This window comes from Natrix helvetica, assembly GCF_964273705.1.
Source record: "Natrix helvetica genome assembly, chromosome: 6".
Lineage (NCBI taxonomy): Eukaryota > Metazoa > Chordata > Lepidosauria > Squamata > Natricidae > Natrix > Natrix helvetica.
The window spans coordinates 27442992-27462623 of record NC_138553.1 but is presented as its reverse complement, the minus strand read 5'-3'; the positions used below and the strand labels follow the sequence as shown (position 1 = coordinate 27462623).

The 19632-nt window shown below is 39.2% G+C and overlaps 1 protein-coding gene across 6 annotated transcripts in view; it reads left to right on the top strand.

The window, feature by feature from the left end:
• The window catches only part of RBFOX2 (RNA binding fox-1 homolog 2), a 192942-nt gene that overhangs the window by 96022 nt on the left and 77288 nt on the right, over positions 1–19632 (top strand). Inside the window, exon 1 of one of the 6 annotated variants that reach the window (XM_081956661.1) lies at positions 6540–6814. The exons of the other annotated variants lie outside the window; for them this stretch is intronic. Coding sequence (XP_081812787.1) covers positions 6788–6814 — 27 coding nt within the window. The 5' untranslated portion in view covers positions 6540–6787. Of the gene's footprint in view, positions 1–6539; positions 6815–19632 lie in introns of those variants that run through there. 6 annotated transcript variants of the gene reach the window in all.

Below are 19632 nucleotides of genomic sequence, written 5' to 3'. Positions count from 1 at the left end.
CAAACCATGTATTATTATTTAGGGATCCAAGTGAATTGTGGTTTGGTCAACAAATCATAGTTAAAACAAGTCTGGCTAAAGCAGGATGCTTTGAACCAGTCATTATATCTTTCCAAGGCTGAGTTGCAGTATGTCCCCACACCGTACCTTTTTCAGAGTCACATTAAAAGGTCTATTTTATTGCACTGGCTGTTTTTAAGGTCTGCATCTTATTAACCTTTCTCTGTATGTTCCTAGGAGGTCCTTTTGTTTCAGATTAATCTTATTTCCAAATATATTTATTCATGTTTTATATGTTTTATTGTTATTGTTAATAATATTGTACTAAATAGTAGTGATAAAACTTAATTTCTGTTTTACATGTGTTTGGTCATTTTCATGATATATTTCCATAAAGTTCTCTGAAATATCAATATGATTTTACATTTCTGACATCTATATAATACTTTGATTTTTCCACGTTTCAGCTTTTTATTTTGCAAATATTGGAGCTGTTTGTAAATATTTGGTTGAATAGGAAGAGGCTACAAAGTAAGAAGTGTAAAAATATGATGATTGAATTACAGAGTCAGGTTTTGAATGGCATTAAACTTATTACTTGAAGAGTTAAATGATGTTGTTCTGGGGGACTTGATATTGGCTTTTTATTTTTACAAATAACCAGTTGATGTTACTGGATCTCTTAAAATTCTCACCAGAAGATTTCATATCCTTCTTAGTAGATTAATGACAATTGTACAAATTATTGGAAGACATACTTCATAATTACTTCTCTTTTGGTAGCAGAGTTCATTCCAGATATCATGTAGCCTTATTCTTCAGAATTGAAGTTTGCAATAGGAACCCTAAAGCTATATCTCAAGATGAGAAAATGTGGCAGAAAAGTTAATGGAAAAGTTCCATTAACTTCTGGTAGATGTCCCCCTAATGATACTGGTAAATCAATAATGTAAAGAGGACATTCATTTTAATTGACTCAAAAAAGTATGCCTTTATTTAGAAGATAAGAAAAATATGGTATACTTCTATACATTAAATGTGATTTTAATTTTGATGATATTTCTTCAGAGTTCATCAAATTGAACCAGTATAATTCAGATAATAAATTAATATGTAGACCTCAGTGTGAAATGTATTATTTCAGTGCTTCTGCCAAAGATTTTTTGATATGGGTAAGACAACTAGTTTCAAAAACAATTAAAACATTTAAGTAGTCTAAATATTTTAGATATAATTTTGAATAACAGAAAAATACACTATTTAAGGTGTGCTATAGCTGCCTGTATACTATCAACTATATAATAGTAGCAATGTCTTTGTCACTGCGTTAATTGGTTTGCTAGCTGCGCTGAAGATTTACTGCGCAGGTCACAGTTCTTATCTGCAAATGATTTAGTGCGCATGCACTTCACATACCTACTTAACTTTCTCTTCCGAACTTCTGTTCGATCTCTTGCCAGCACATAGCTTTGCCAAGATGTAATTAATTCAGTTAGCAAGTTTTGTATTTTTATTTTCTTTTATATTAAAAATGTTTTTATTAGAACATGCTTCGGGTTTATTTTTGCTTATTCAGAGGTATCCTTCCAGGGAGAAGCCACGATCCATCTCCATTAATCACAAGGTTTTAAATTATATTCCTTAACAGTCTTCTTTTCCCTCGCAATAATCTCAAAGAAGTAAGACAAATGGGTTGCTCCCCAAATTTGGGGAGATCTTTTACCTGCTTACACATATTCTTATAGGATGCCTCCTTGGCCAATGATATTTCAAACATGCTGGACTTTGCACAGTGACTATACCTAAAGGCATACAGTTACCTTTCCACCAAAGTGGTACCTTTGTATTTATCTACTCATATCTGCATGCTTTCGTACTACTAGTTGGGCAGGATTTGGGGCAAGTAATGGGAGCTCACCCCATCGTGCAGCATCCAGATCTCGAACCCAGGCTGTCAGCTTTCCAGATGACAAGCTCAGGGTCTTTAACTTCTAAGCCATCATGCACCCCATTTGTTTATTTATAGACTACTAGTTATAAATAGTAAATGATAAGTTTTGCTGTTAATTGCATCTCCTACTCAACAAAAAGTTGCACATCCTTGTTCAATATTATAAATATATTATTACAACCTAGCAGTTTAGAGATTACGTTCTCTATAGCCTAGACTCTCAAACCTTGACTCTTCAAGGCCAGTGACTTGATGATGAGATGGGCAGCATATAAATTTAATAAGAAGTTCTTAGATCTCTATGTCATGAAATCTAAGCATTCATCAAGTTCCAAAATCTATCTGTAATATGGCTGGCAAGGATCATCTACTGATGGTCTTCCTGTTGCCATCACTACTATTCCTGGACTCTCTTTTCTAATATTTGGCTAAGTATGTGGCAACTGTCATTGTAATTATCTTCGGTGCCTTGTTCTACCAAACAATGGAAACTTCCTAGTACTCACTGGAGAACTATTGCTATTGTCATATTGTTAACCTATGTGAATGTCTTCTCCGTGTCATAGAGAGAGCCTGACAATATATGCAGCCACAGATCTATCTTCCAAGACTGTTTGAAAGATTACAATTAGTTACAGTATATTAACAAGTTGCTGCACTTATGGATTTTATTTGTACCTGCAAGTTGGAAGACTCTTAGCTACACCTTTCATTCCTCAAGTTCTCTCTTGGCAAATGCAGGATCTAAGACTATGACTGGATTCATAAGTTGCTAAAAGCCAATTGGTTGCTTTGTGCAAAATGCAAATGTGAAGCGAGTCATTGTGCCTTCTAATTGAAATGAATACATTATATGTATGTGTCAGTTCAGCTAGTTTTTACCAAATTTCCAGGTATTCCAGGTGTGGAATTATACTTCATATCTAATGGTTCCAGTAATTATGCAAGTTGTAGCTTAGCAACACCTTGAACAAAAACACTATAAAAAGTTGTCTAGGCTAAGGTGGACTATTCAGTTCTTGTTTTTAAATTGAGTGATTACTTTGAAGGTTCCAAACTGGGTACATTGAACCAAAGATGGAAAATGACATCTGTTCTCTTTTTTCTTCCTATTTCCCTTTCTACTTGCTTTTCTTTCTCATAGCTACTGTAATATGCTTTTTTTTGGGGGGGGGGGGTTGGATATTATACCAAAGGTATGAATGATCTCTTACCAAAGGACTTTGATGTTGCGACAAAAGCTACCTGAAATAGTGATCCTAAGATTGCAGGCTATTATTCTCTGGTCTAAGGAAGAGAGACTAAAAGGAGAGTGTTACCTCTGTGGAATAGGAACCGGAGAGGATATATGGTAAACTGGTCTATAATTTTTACTGCATGCTGGAAAATTTTATTATTGAATTTGCACAAAAGGGAATGAACTTGAACATCTCAATCTACATAAACTGAAAACGTCTAAACAATTTTAGTCAATTTGTTTTGTTCTTTTACCTGCTACCCTATTTGTATTTTAGTCTATATTTGTATAATTCTTGTGTGGCCTTCTTCTTCCAACAGTATTGAGTTCAATATGTTAAATATTAACAGCTTCAGGCTAGGCCATGCAGCAAAACTACACTGAAATGCCTACCTGTGATTGTTGCACAAAGTGATGACTCAAATGTGTGCAACAGCCATGCTTGAACAAACATTATATGCAAAAATGCTTTTAAAGTATGTTGAGCATTTCAGATACTTAGATGTGATTCATCAGAGAATAAGAGAGCAAATGGACAGAAAGATATGGAAGGGGTTCTTAAGATCAAGATAAAATCCCGAGTTTTATCATAAAAGATGGCAGTTCTAGTAGGCTCACTTGAGATGTAATCATGTGGACAAAAACATGGCTTAGTTAAGGTCTTGATTGGTTGATCCATTTAACCTGTAGAATTGTGAACAGGACTATAGCCCAAGAAAACCTGATACATCATGTTATATACACAAGATTGGAATAGCATGTTTAAAAGTCTGAAGAAACGTTGTGTTATGTAGCCAAACAGCATTATGTAAGTTCTAATCATTTGGGATTAAAATTTGAAAAAGAACTAAAAATGCTCAATTAATTGACCAGAACACTGCAAAAGTGAGAGGGAAATAGAATGTATTATTCAGAAGAGGAGATAGTTGACCAGTTAAAATATCGAAGACAAATTGCAATGTTTATTGGCAGTTGTCAGAAATTACCTATTCATTTGAATAAGTAATAAATGTGTTTTGGTTAATCAGAAGTTACATCGCTTTCTCCCCCCCCCCAAAAAAAAGAAATCCAAGGTTTACCAGATGTATAAGGGCGAGTGAATTTGGTTTGCAATGAAACTGTTCTTTTGCTGTCTTACATTTGAACAAAAGGTTGATATTTCATAAACAAGTACCTGATGATATATCTGTATTATTGGTTCAAGAAAAGTAATTTCAGAGATCTGTAATATCTTCTCCATTTTATTCCACTGACACTAAAATTTGAAGTCATTTTGCATATTTAATTCCTTTTATTACATTGAAAAAAGCAAAAGTGTAATATAGCGCTAAGGTTTAATGCTAGTCATTGCGTTAGCTCAGGAGTCAGCAACCTGCACCTCTGGAGCCGCATATGGCTCTTTCATCCCTCTGCTATGACTCCCTGTCGCACAAACTATGTCTCGCATCCGCCAATGTGCGACACCCGCCAGGACGTAATTTATTGAGCTTTTTGACCCGCAGTAGGCCAACCATGGATAAATCCAACAAAAGTTTCAGAAGAAAACAGAACCTTTAATTCAAATACGTATGCTAGTTTTGTGGGCGCTCAGGCAATAGGTCAGGCACGGGAAGGGTTTTGTAGCTCCCAGTGTTTTCTTTCTGCGCGAAATGTTTCCAAATGACTCTTTTGAGTGTTTAAGGTTGCTGACCCCCTGTGTTAGATACTTTTTCACGTTGTCTGTTCTGTTCTGTTGCTTTACTCCACACTGATCTCAGAAAGCTAAACAGAATCAGACCTAGTTAATGTTGGGATGGGGAGACCACTATGAAATCCTAAAGCCGTGATGGTGAACCTGTGAACGCAGAGCCATATTGGGTGGCACGCCAGCTGTCAGCTTCAGCATACATGCGCGTGCCAGTCAGCTGGTTTTCCCATTTCCAGAGGGCCAGGGAAGGCTGTTTTCGCCCTCCCCAGGCTTTAGGAAAGCCTCCGGAGGCTGGGGAGGGCGAAAAACGATCCCAACGGGCCAACCGGAAGTTTGGAAACAACCCATTTCCGGTTTCCAGAGGACCTCCGGGTGGCCGGGGGAGGTCGTTTTCGCCCTCCCCAGGAAAACCTTGGAAGTCTGGGGAGGGGTCGTGTGGCATACGCAATTGGGCAGGGAGATTGAGTGGGCGCGCATGTGCGATAGCACAATTTTGGCATGCCGTAAGAAAAAGGTTTGCCATCACTGCCCTATAGTGTATGCTTTTTCAGTTGTGTAAACACATATGAAAAAAGGCCCTAGAAAGCCTCCACCCCAATATTGTTGCCTAGAAAACTATGTGTACGTGTCCATGACATAACTAAAAATCAAGCACAAAAAAGAAAACTTTATCTTTTATAGATTGGTACCAGCTTTCTACATTTTAAAAAAATACAGACATCAAAATTCCTTCTGAGGATGCAACTGTTCTTCCATAGGTCACTTGAGTAACTTGTACTTTTGAATTTAAACATGAATACTTTTGCTACGCTTTAATGTTCAGTATTTTCGTGGTCAAGTAAGTGCAGAAAACTATTAAGTGCATAAGCTACTACAATGGTCACTCCACATTATTATCAGAAGTTGGAAACTCTCTCTCTCTCTTTCTCTCAAGCCAGAGCCTGGCATCTACCAGGCTCACATAAGTAAGCTATCAAGATACAGGGAGGCAATTCCAGCAGAGAACTGGATTTAAATTAAAATGAACCCAAACCCATCCTTAAGCACAGTATATATAGATCCTTGAGCGAAATTCGTTCCTTGAAAAACCTTCACACCGCTGGTGTTCATTGCTCATTGGATGGTTCGTGTCAATAGACTGGAAATTCGGCCCTTGAAAGATGCGGGGATTTGTTTTTGTTTGGGGTGGTGGAATATGCCTTCCTCGTAGACTCGCAGGGAGGCCAGGGTTTCAGTAGATAGCTCAGCTTCCCCGACGAGGGAGAAACGACGCGTTTGCCAGGAGGCGGGAGATGCCAGCTCAGGTAGTCCTTTTGTGCAGGGAAGAGCAACGGGGGCTTAGGAAGGCGAAGAGAGCCCCTTTTGTTTGAGGCGTGCTCCCGGCGCCCGTCTCCCCCACCCCTCTCGGGGTTTTGGCTTACAGCCCTTCTTCTCCCGCTCCGAGACGAGGAAACCAATCCTCGGCTCTGCGCGCAACAGCCCGGGAAGAAGATGCCAGCAGCCTCCCAGCAGCCCCTCTGTTTGACTCCGAACTGGCTCTGCTGCACCCGTCCAGGCGGGGACGGCGAGGAGGAGGAGGAGGAGGAGGAGGAGGGCCTTGGCTCTGATTAATTACCTTAGGCATTCGGGGGTGGAGCTTCCCTCAACCATCTGGCTGAGATATGGGAGGGAGCTGCGGAGAAGGCAGGCGGGCGGGGGAAGAGACGGAGAGAGGAAGAGAAAAGAAAGGAAGAAACACGAGCGAAAGGAAGGCAGGAGAGAAATCACGAATCCAGGGGAACTCCCCCCTCCCTCTCTCGCTTTGCCACTCGGAGACGGGGCGAGGAGCAAAGAGGCGCGGAGGTTTTGCCACAGCCCCACCTGGCGGAAGGGATTTTCTTCCCCTCTCCTCCACACCCTCCCGCTTTGGTTTATGGAGAAAAAGAAAATGGTCACTCAGGTAAGGCTCGTGCGTGGCTGCGCCCCTCTTGCCATTCTCCGCGCGGTCCTGGGAATCCGGCTCGGGCGTGTGCGCCTGGCTTTCCGCCTCCCGGAGAAAGGCAGCCGCGGCGAGGAGGCCACTCTGCCGCTCCTCAATGGGAGGAGGAGAGGGCTTCGAGCGTCCTTTGCCTGAGCTTGCAGGGGGAATCGTTGTAGGTGGAGCGTGGATGCGCAGCCATCCCTTCTCGCTCTGCTCCATAGATTCCCGTTTCCTGTGCTGTGCAGCTGCAGCTCAGGAAAGACCCTGCGGGGATTTGTCCACCTCTTTGTCTTCATGTGGAGGCAGGCGGGCGGGCGGGCGGGCGGGAGGAACTGCAGAGGTAGGGGAAGGCTATAGCAGTTTTGCCTTGCCACCAAAGGATGTTGGCATAAGGGGTTTCCTTCTCCTTGTGTGACCCTTCCGGAGAACCGATTCGTTCCGATCCAACTGATCCTCATGCCCGCATTCCTTTCCTTCCTAAAACGAATCCTCCCAGATCCTGGAGGATTGTAAATTGTCCCTTCTGGCTGCTTTGCGGTTTCCTTAGAGAAAGAGATAATGAGATGGAATTCGATAATGTCATATCCGATGGTGGTAAATGATGCGAGGATCCTTGCAGATCCTGGTATTCTACCCAGGCTTCTCTTAGGCACCCTTCTGCATACCACAGCCTCTGGAAGGGCTTCCATGCAGATTTAGCTGAATCTGCATTTCAATTACTTTCTTGTTACAAAGGTAATTTCCCCCCTCCCCCATTTTTACAGGTGCCTTGTCTGTGCATGAATGCCCATTGAGCCCAGGGCACATTGCAACTATATGTAGACACATGAAAGCAGCTGCTTATCATTTAACAGAGAAGCAGCACTTGGGCTGAATGCAAGGGATGATTTCTCAAGGAGCTTACCCACAACTGAGAAACAGTTATGTTTCCCTGACTTGCTTTTCTAAGAATTGTTTAAATTCTTTGTGTCTTTTATTTTTTTAAAAAATATATATGAAAACCTCGTAGTTGACATGGAGGGGGAGGGAAGTCACTTAAATAGACAAGGTCAGGAAACAATATCATTACAGCCAGGTAGCCTTTACTGTTAGTAGTTATATAATGGTCTGCAGTGCCATACATGGATAGCTATCTCTTAAGAGAGAGAAAGGATGTATTTTTAAGGGGAAAAATCATGGGAATTTTTTTGTCATTTAATTAAAATTTTAAAAGGCCTCAGTCATCTGACGTAATTTTTACATTGTTGCACAAGTGTATTTTTTAGTGGTCAGAGGCATCATGTACTCCTCTCTTAAGGGGCAAGATGAATGTCCTAGGAGATGATTGTTATAAGTAGTGGCAGCAGTTTGACTTCCTTAGTCAGCAGACTTGCAGTGAATTCAGTGGCTCAGAGGCAGGGAGGTCTCTATCCATTAATGCAAATTGCAGATTTCCCTCCTCTGCTGATCACATTCATTATTTATATATTTCCTTTTTATCGTGGATGTGTGTCTTGAGACTGGTGGGGCTTCTTTATGCCATCTAAATGTGAAAGCTTTAAAAGTAATTTTGTAAGCAATTTTTTTCTCCTTTTAACGTATTTTCTGTAATCATGAGTAACCTTTCTGTACACTTCTGTCCCATTAAATGGTATACGATATTGTCCAAAGTTGTTTTCCTATGTATCAATTTAATAACATGGTACAAACGGATAGTTCATAGATGATCTAGCTAAGAAATGCCTACCACATAAAGATGGCATGTTTGAGAGAAAGTGAAGATTCTTGTACTTCAGATAAAAAATGAAAAGGCTATTTGCTTATCAAGGAAGGTTGGAGGAGTAAATAGATTACTTTATAGAAAATGAAGAAAGTTTTTACATGACTCTCAAAAGGAAAGAGTTGACATTATTCAAAAATGATTAACTGACTATGACATTCATGTGTGGTTTCTAATATATGTATTGAATATGTATGTCATTTTTATATTTGACACAGAAAATGTAACATATATAAGAATGATTTGAAATATTACATTAGGAAATTAGAATTTTGGTTGGGTAAGTTAATATGACTACAGTTGACACAAGAATTAGGAAGTTGCAGTTTATCCTTAATGTTCCTATTTCTCTGTGGTGGTCTTTGAGATAATATTTTATCAAAATACACTCATTTTTCTACTTTGGATTTGAGCATTCTGATCAAAATTGCAAGTCATGTGTCAATAAGATTTTGTACTGGATTTATAACAGGTGATTATTTAGGGTCAGAACTTTAGTACTGTTAAGATTTTCTTCTTTCAGAGAATGTATAAGGGGACAAACAATATAATAACAGCAGTTACACTGATCAGTGGAAGTCTGTTTTGGTTTCCAAAAACATCCATGTAGAAATCTTTGGTGACAAGGAAATACCATGTGTGCAATGTAATAATACAATATGACAGTTGGTATAGCACTATTATGAAGAACATATTTATTGCTAACATCTTCAGTTAAGTACTAATTGATTTTAAAAGATAATTATCATATGTTAAATGGAATAGCTGCCCCCCTTTCGGCGCAGCGTGTTTTTCATTTTTACTATATTTCTGGATTTATAGGTAGTCCTCAACTTATGACCACAATTGGGACCAAAATTTTTGTTCCTGAGCAAGGCAGTTGTTAATGAGTCACACCCTATTTTACAACCTTTATTGCCATGTTTGTGAAGTGAATCGTATGGTTGTTAAGCAAATCTGACTTCTCCATTGACTTACCTTGTCATAAGACAGCTGGGAAGATCGCAAATGGCAGTCACATGATCCCAGGATGCGGCAGCCCTCATAACCACATGCTGGTTCCCAAGTGCCCTAATTTTGATGGCGTGACTATAGGGATCCTGCCATAGTTGTAAGTATGGGGACTAGTTGTAAGTCACCTTGGTCAGTGCCATTGTAACTATGAGCATTTATAAATCAAGGATGACCTGTACCAATAATCAGAGATTTCCCATTCCTGGTTCCATTCACTTTTTGTCCTCATATAAATATGAACTGATTCAGAAGGAATAGAAACGTATTAAGGACTTTGCTCTATGTAAATGTACTTGCAGTTTGGATTCTACTGTATAACTGTATGTCTGGTATGCTAGAGGAATATGTTTAAATATATATGACAATACTTTATCAGTAAGCTATCATTAAAATAGATTTGGGGAAGGTGCCAAAAGAGTATTTGGTTCTTGGAAATCTTTTGAACAAGAAATCCACATTTATAATTATTTATGAAACTTCCTTTGTGTTAGGCAAAATGTTGCTCTAATTTGATTCTCTTACGCTTAATGTGGCAAATGGAAGAAAAACTGAGTTTCTGTTGAGCAGGGGGGATGGGGAAGAGAATATGGGTTAAGGGAATGTTTTTTTGGCTATGCTGTAAAATTGCTACCTTCTGGAAGAGCAAAAAGCTCAAATTCTTTCTTTCTTTCTTTCTTTCTTGGACAGTGCAGTGCTTTGCTGGCGTTTTATTCAGGATCTGTTTCCAATCAGTGCTGAGACTGTGGGGGAAGGCACTAAGCTTTCACAGAATGGGGAGAAAAGTGTGTTTCCCCTTTAAGATGTTCAGCCAGTCCATGTGGCAGTCCTGGAGTGTGTTCCTGTGCAGTGAATCACCCCTTCCATTGTCCCTCTCCCCTTGCTTGGAGCAATGAAGCCCTTCACCTGGGCTGCTGCCTGCTTACAGTTTGTACTTTTAGACAGGGATGTTTGCTGTAATCAAAAGCCAGGGAGGGAGCTCTTCCTTTCTAAGATGTGCTCCTCCAAAGGTGTTATTCCTCTCTGGCTGGCGGGGTGGCGCTCAAGCCTTTCCCGGTAGAGTATAGGTAATAGTGTTGCAGGAGAGTGGGCTATGAAGGGTGGAGCAGCTGGCATTCCCTTTTGTGGAAATTCAGAATAATCTTGCAAGATTATTCATCTCCATTTTGTAAGCCCTCCCAAAGTGACTGGACTCCATTCTGTCAGCTCCTCCCCCCCCCTTTTTTTTTTCTAAAGGGTTCCAGCTACTAGCATTTATGTTGGCATCTGCTTGACGTGCTGAACTGTGCCCAGAACTCAGAGAGGTGTTGGCTTTATGGATTCAAGACTTGCTAGGGTAGGTTTTTTTAAAAAAAAAATAAAAAAAAAAGATTCAGCAGTTGCTTCATATTTTCCAACAGCTTTTCTTCTATGATAACCCGTTCCTTGCCAGGCTTCTCCGCCAGCTTGTGACAAACAACTGTAGCCAGACATGGCAATCTCAGCCTGCTCCTTATGAAAGCTCAAATGCAGGAGTTCCTTAAATGGAGATTTGATTTAAATCAGAGCAACATTCTGCTTGGCAGTGTTTGTTCTGACTCATTGGAGACTCTGTGCTGATCCCATCCCCCCCCCCATCTTCTCTGCTGCCCATATCTGTGTTCTGATCTTTCCCTGCTCACTCCTCATTAAAGACCAGACCAGATAAATGTATCTTTGTTAACCTTGTAATAGGATTAGTGCAGGTACAATACTAGACACAGTGTGTGTGTGTGTGTGTGTGGATTGCAAGGGGATTGGGAGGGGGAAATATAACGAACATATTCTACAATGTGAAATTATGTTCTTTTTTTATGTTCAAAAAATGCACAGGAAAGACCGACACGCCCACCTCCATTTACCATATGTTGCAGAATCATCTCTGTGCCCCCCTTCCCCCCAGCAGTACATTATTACTTTTTGGTTACTTTTATTCTTTCAAGACTAACCACCAACATTACATCAAGGACTTCACCATTTTATAAGTTTCTGCACATAACACAAGTTTAATGTGTTTCTCATTTCTATCTCCTTTTTTGATTCAAGCTTCTCGGATTATGTATTCTTCTCTTTGTTTTTGTCAACTAAATCAGTTGTCTGAATTGACCTTCAAGTGCCTTTGCCAAGACATCCATGGGGCTTTTCATAGAAGTTAATTGTTTTTTTTGGCAAGGACATATAGTGTTTTCATCCATTTGTTGGTAAACTCTTCTCCATTTCCTGCTGAACTCTGTGGGGTAGGATGATAGTGGCACTCTCTTCTCTCTCTGTGTCGCAATAGTTCATCTTGGCTATCACATTACTGTTAGAAATATTAGGTCTGGTAGTCTAGGTTTCAGTGCAGGTGGCAAGTTATTAAATGAAATTCAGCTAATTAATTGATCCATCAAGTAGACATTAAGGCCACTAGAAAGAATTATACTTCTGAAGAAAACTAACTGACTTCCTTGGAATTCTATTGTAGCGTGTGGTCCTCCACAGTGTTTATTATGATAATATTCCTGAACTCTAGGAATATATTAAAGCTTTCTAAGCTGAATTTTTAAAAAAAATCTATGCAAAAGTGAACAAGACATGCCTAGTAAATATCTCAGGGATCTTTATTGGGTAAATTGCACTAAATCTGGGGAAGTAGCTTTAAGTGCTTCACTACCTTTTGTACTAGAACTTCCTTTTAATGAAAGTAAAAGGTACAGCAAGTGCCATTTGCTGAAATTCATGACCCAAGGTGTAGCAATTTCATATATTTCTTGTTGAGATAAGGTGACTTTATGGATAGAGCATAGGGTTGAAATAAGGAGCACTTTTATCTCTCTTGCTAGGGAAGTAAGTTGCGATTGCTAGATGAACTGTATTGTAAAAATGCAAAGAATTGGTTCAGTATTATTTGAAGATGGGTCCTTACATGATTTATTAATTTAATTGATTATTGGCCATTAACTGATATGGAAACATTGAGGGCTGCCTGTAGATCATATTCTGCCTATGCTGATAACAGCATGAGTTCTATATGATGGCTAAAGTTCCTGAGAATTAATACCTGTATCTTCTAATTAAGAAATCTGGTTTGTTTGGGATAGCAGTTTGAAGGCTTGGTATTTCTCTGGGCATTTCTGACTAATTGGAAGCTAGTCTATATAACCAACTGCTTTTGGTTCTCTTTCCAATATTTTTATTGATTATGCATGGGCTGACTTTATAAATAATAAAAATATATATGCTGTATTTTGCACCTTAATATAATATACAAAGTAAGAAAATGTAAGCTATTGCAGCCTCATTCTCAACCATAGAAAATCCTGTCTCCTTCCAGGCTATTGAGATGTTATTGCATAAGTGCATTGACATTGTCTTGATCTTTGTATCTTCATCTTTGAAACATGCTTTTTAATGAATGTCATCTTTCTTAAGATGTTAAATATATATTGCTATTTTGAATGGAATGAAAGTAAAATCAGAAGGATCTGTACTGTACGTTTATGTTCGAGAAAGCATTGTTCACCAATATATCAATAATCCTTCAAAATACATTTTAAGGCAAAGTCCATTTTGAACAGTTACAGGTAAATGTTTCACCTCCTTCTCAGTGTTAACCTGTGTCTAAGGTATACTTCATTTTGTTTATCTAAGCCATGCAAATACAATTCTTGATTATAGGAGCAGTGAATGGGGAACAGTTATTAACTCTTTAACTCTTTTTCAGTGGCCTGAATTGTCATTATGCGAACAGTGAGAAAAGGAGTATTTAACTCTTCCTTGCTTACTTTTGTGATGTTTTCTCCTCCCTCCTCATCCCTTTCCCCGGGGATTTTTCCTTAGGGATTTCTATTACATCATCTCTCCTCCAATTGAGCTAGCTAGTGTCATGTTTGCAGCTAGATCTCTTATTACTGATTAGTTTAGTTCTGATTTAGGAAAGCTTGTTCTGTCAATTTTAGAATACTAAATTGCCCTAGACTAATTTGGATTAATAATTCCTGTACAACGTCCCATTATATGGTAATTCTCAAATGCAACCCTGGGTGCTGCATAAGAAAGTTTTGTATTAGGCTGTGCATAAAATTATACTATGAAGTACATGCAGAAATTGTTCAAATATTTTGGGTTTCTGTTCCTATTCTATGCATAGATTGAATGCACTTTATTTTAATAACATTAAAGTTAATTAGCTTTTATTAATTGAGTATATTAGGCTTTTGAATTCTTTCAAGGGCTTCTGACAAACCAGGTTAAAAATCAATTATATCTAAACAAAATACTTACGTGCCCAAGAAGGGATCAATAATCTATCACAGAGTGATCGTTTCTTGTTTCAGAGGAACCATAAAACACAGATGTAAAGCTAATACACTTTGCCTTGCTGCAGTTAGTATTGTAGCAAACAATTTAGAAATATTTCATTAAAAGTTTTGATTTACTGGTAAGAATGTCACATTATTGACTTTTAAAATATATTGATAGATCAAAAAGGTGTTCTATTACCTAAAAGCATATGTTTGCCAATTATAATAATGTATTTAAAAAGTGTAAATAATAAGCATCATTTTTGAGGTTGTACTTCTAAGGTTGTGTACAATGTTACGATGTTGTGTAATTGTTTCATTTAAAAGTATACATTTTTCTTAGAGTTAATATAATATTTATCAACCAGAATTTACTTTAGTTCTGATTTGTGGAAGCTATGGCAGCCCAGTTATTTTGTTAGGCAAATGTACATACATACCATGTTTCCCTGAAAATAAGACATGCCCTGCTAATAAGCCCAATCGGGCTTTTCAGAGCATGCACCATAATAAACCCTCCCCCGAAAATAAGCCCGCCCCAACTATTTAAATGCATGCTCAACCAGTCCCCGCCATTACCACTGTAACACCTACCAGTACAGCTTGCGGGGCAAAAAGAGGGCTCACCACAAAATAAGCGGCAGGCGAAGCAAAGTGTTTCCACCCCCTGCCCTTCCCTCCCGTGCAAAAAGAGCCCACCGCAAAAACAGCAGCAGGCCAGCAATGCGATCACCCCTCCTGCCTGTTCCTTCTCGCGCAAAAAAACACCACCCACCCCACCCCAATGGTAAAGGCAGCCTGCCTGGTTCCCTTCCCTGCCGCCCCTTTAGCAAGGGGTGGCAGGTGGGGTGGGGGGAAGCGAGGCGTGCCTCTTACCTTTCCAGGTCTGTTGCATTCCTCGCCCTTCTGTCCAGTGAATCCCCTTGTTAAAAAAAACCTCATGAGTTCAACTGGAAAGGTAAGAGGCGCGCCTCACGGCCCAACACCGCCCACCTCGCTAAAGGGGCAGCGGGGAAGGAACCAGACAGGCTGCCTTTACCATTGGGGCGAGGTGGGCGGTGTTGGGCCGCGAGGCGTGCCTCTTACCTTTCCAGGTCCGTTGCGTTCCTTGCCCTTTCATCCAATGAAGCCCCTTGTAAAAAAAAACCTCATGAGTTCAACTGGAAAGGTAAGAGGCACGCCTCATGGCCCAACACCGCCCACCTCGCTAAAGGGGCGGCGGGGAAGGAACCAGACAGGCTGCCTTTATCATTGGGGCGAGGTGGGCGGTGTTGGGCCGCGAGGCGTGCCTCTTACTTTTCCAGGTCCGTTGCGTTCCTCGCCCTTTCATCCAATGAAGCCCCTTGTAAAAAAAACCTTGCGAGTTGAATTCATGAGGATTTTTTTACAAGGGGATTCACTGGACTAAAGGGCGAGGAACGCAACAGACCTGGAAAGGTAAGAGGCGCGTCTCACTTCTCCCCACCCTTCGCTAAAGGGATGGTGGGGAAGGGAACCAGGCAAGCTGCCTTTACCATTGGGGCGATGTGGGTGGTGTTGGGCCGTGAGAAGCACCTCTTACCTTTCCAGGTCCATCGCGTTCCTCGCCATTGTGTCCAGGGAAGCCCCTGGTAAAAAAAAAAACTTCTCGCGACTTCAAGAAGTTTGATTGAACTTGTGAGAAGGTGTTTTTTTTTCACCAGTGGCTTCCCTGAACACAATGGTGAAGAACGTGACGGAGCTGGAAAGGTAAAAGGCGCCCCTCGCTTCTCACGTGCCCCAGAAAATAATAAGGCTTCCCCCTATAATAAGCCCAAGGCCATATTTTGTGGGGGAAAAGAAAATAAGACCCTGTCTTATTTTCAGGGAAACACGATATATACATACATACCCTGCCTTTATTATTTTTATAAATAATTCAAGGCAGCATACATACCTGATACTCCTCCCTCCATCTCTTTTCCCTACAACAACCTTATGAGGTGAGTTGGCCTGAGTGTGTGACTGGTATAAAGTCACCCACCCAGCTTTCATGCCTAAGGCAAGACTAGAATTTACAGTTTCCTGTTTCCAGTCTGGTACCTTAACCACTGGACCAAATTTTTGCTACTTCAATTGTGATAATGCTAAAATTGATTAAACTTGTACATAGCCCATCTTTCAATAACTCTGGGTGGCTCACAACAATCAAATTTCTTAAAAAGAATAGAATCAATAAAAGATGGTAAGCACAAGGGGCCAGATTCAATGGATCAAGTGATCTAACTCTCCGTCACCAAAGGCCAGGGTGAAGAGACAGGTCTTCACCGCTCTTCTGAAAAACAGCAGAGTGGGGTCCATTTGTGCTACGGAGAATTCATAGTTCTGGGGTCTTGATAGACATACATTGCTTAATCTAAGGAACACTCCAACCAGCAAATTCAAATTAGTTGGGCATGGGCAGATACTATGGGAAATAGTCCTTCCAGTACCTAGGTTCCATCCCATGAAGGGCTTTATAGGCAACAACTGAATCACACTCAAAGCAAAGTAGCAATCAGGAGGCAATCCTCCTGAAGCAGAGGTATTAAATGGACATGATACTGAGGGGTACGCCCTTCACTACTTGCACTGCAGCATTCTGGATCAGTTGAACCCTGCAGGGCAGTCCCACGTAAAGCATGTTGCAGGAGTCATGCTGTGAGGTGACGAGGATAAGAATGATTATCGGAAGACTCTATGAAATGGTGCAACTGGTATACAGGTAGTCCTTGACTTACAACCATTAGTTTAGTAACCAAAGTTATAATGGCACTGAAAAAAGTGACTTACATTTATTTTTCACAGTTACAATTGTTGCTGCATCCCCACGGTGTCATGATCAAAATGTGGACGCTTGCCTACTGGCTCATTTATGCAGTGTTCCAGGGTCATGTGATTACATTTTGTAACCTTCTGACAAGCAAAGTAAATGGGGAAGCCAGATACATGTTACAACTGTGTTACTAGCCTAACAACCGCAGTGATTTGGTTAACAACTGTGGCAAGAAAGATCCTAAAATGGGGCAAAATTCAAATAACAATTGTTTTGCTTAGCAATCAAAATTTTGGGCTCAATTGTGGTCGTAAGTTGAGGACTACCTGTACCAGATAAAATTGTACAAAGACTTCCTAGCCATAGCTGCCACTTGATTTTCAACCCTCAGATTGCACATTAACCTTGAAGAGGAAAGTTATATGCCATCCAAGGTCAGAGTATTCTAAGAAAATTGGGCTAAATATTGTCTGGGCAAAATTTTTATTATATAGGCTTATTCACTATTTACAAAACTTATTTATGATATTTTGTGACTAATAGAATTAAAACAGTATGCAGTTACCCTGACTTAATATTTCCTAGTTCAGTATAAAACATCATTTATATGCATGTTGATTCTTGCATGCTGCCTAATAATAATCATTTTCATACTTGAAATTACATATTAGGGTAGGTACCCTTCAGATTTGCAGGTAAAAAGGTTATTTTGGGCCAATGCACAAATGTGTTGCATTTTTCCCCTTGAACTGTAACCAGCTGCCCTCCTTAGGTACAGTATCATCTCAGATCGCCAAAGGAAGATATGTATTGGTTGAAAAAGCAGCATGCAGGAGTTATGTGAAGGTTGATTTTGCCTTAACAACTAGAGTGCCATTCAACCTTATTGGATATTGCTGAAAAATACATCCAATATACTAACTATGGAATTATCTGACTAACCAATGATAGTTAAGCTCAACTATTGGTAATTTCATGAATGCATCTGGATATTTTTCATGTCAGCAGTACTCAAGGAACATACGGATCATGTGTTTCTCCAAGTTCAGGGTATTCAGCTAGTCTTGTTCCTTCTGCATCCGAAGTTAGAAGAAAGCCAGCTCATGATTCAGCATTCCCTCCCCCATTTGAAATCCAGGGAGTGAATTATTCATCTGAGTTGGGCCCTTTGATTTGCAAAGGCATTGCAGTCATTACACGGCTATAAAATTACATATTATTCCCCTTTCATCCTTATTTATTACTTAGGATTTATATGCATGTAGTAAAATTATATATAATTCTACAAAAGAAAAACACAGTGTTACTATTCTGAGCTTTAGGGAGTGACAAAGAACACCAGGAAATCAAATGGTTTGTAGTGAACATGTAGGTAACCTTATTTCATCTTTCTTTTATATTTAAATAACTTTTATATTTAAAATGACTTTTAAATAGTATGTGTAGCATTGAGTAAATACTTCTTTTGTGTTTGTGTTCTCCACCCTATATACTTCCCCTCTTCTCCCCCACATGCACATGCATATACAGATTGTGTGTTTACCAAAGTTCCTTGGATGTCTATTCCTTTTTCTTGTAGGTTATTTTTTAAATGTTTCAGGTTCTAATTTTAATTTTGGAGTTGAGTGGGAAACCCTATTAGTTTGAAATATATTTTTTTACTCAGTCAAATATGGTTCTGCAATTTCTGTGAAAATTAAATTGAAGGGTGTCATTTAAAGTTTTAAAAGACAAACTCTGGTTGCTACTTGTACCTTGAAGGGAATCTGCAATCTACATAGCAGCAAGAGCTTTTGGTTGCCTTAAATTCCTTTTAAATTTAATTTGAAAATGATCTAAAGAATAAGGAACATGGAATCTGTTTTTTCCTTTTAAAATATTGTTGATATCTTTATTTTAGTTTTGTATCTTGTTCTCAGGTAATTCAAAGAGGATTTTCTTTGATGGGGCTTTATTTTCCGCTGTTTCACAGGGGAAAGTCAGTGGTGATTTAGTTTTCAAGATGGAAAAACCATGTTCAATTCTCACTTGGCTCTAAGATTTTCTGGATAGCCATAACTGCATTACTATCTGTTAAGATGCAACTATACACAATACCTCAAGGAGACTTACAGTAAGGGACCATTATAGGACTATATTAAATAAATAAATAAATGAAAGAAAGAAATTAAGAAAGAAAGAAAAAGAAAGAAAGTAAGAAAGAAAGAGAAAGAAAGAAAGAGGTAGGTAGGTCTGGGTAAAATGTATTATTGAGTTATATATATAATATCTCAAATTAATGTGTAGTTCTACATCAATAATAGTCACTATTGTGAAAACCGAATAGGTAACTTATGAAAATAAAAAGAATTTGATGTAAAATTGCTGTCGTTGCTTGCATCTCATGTGAAGTTAGCAACTAGCTTTATCATGATTTATCATATCATGAAGATAAAACATTGCTCAGAGGCTTTCTTGGGAAGAGGAATCATAAAAGCAATATGTTTTATCTATTTACTTCAGTCTCACATCTCTGTTTTGGTTTTCTCAGATCCCTGTAAGTATAATATAAATAAAGCCTAAATGAGAGTCAGCTCCTTCTATAAACTTTGGCACTATCCAAAAAGACCAATACGTAGTAACTTTTCCATTTTACTTTATTGTGCTTTGATTTGTTTTTGCACATACATGCATAAACACACACACAGACAGATATCCTGAGACATATAGACAGTCTCTTCTGTCTAATATAAAGTTTGCTTGGCAAACTATAGATCTTTCACTTCTCATCATTATTGTTTGTGTGATGAGGTTGGGATTGTAGAAAGACATTTCTTCTGGTAATAAACTTTATACAAGTTGGTGACAATCTAAATGCAGGAGTTTTTGTTTTTCTGGAATTTATTTTATGCTACACCTGCGTTCTCGCAGCTACCTTCAGGTTACCTGTCAAAAATTTTCAAAGTAGCCAGTT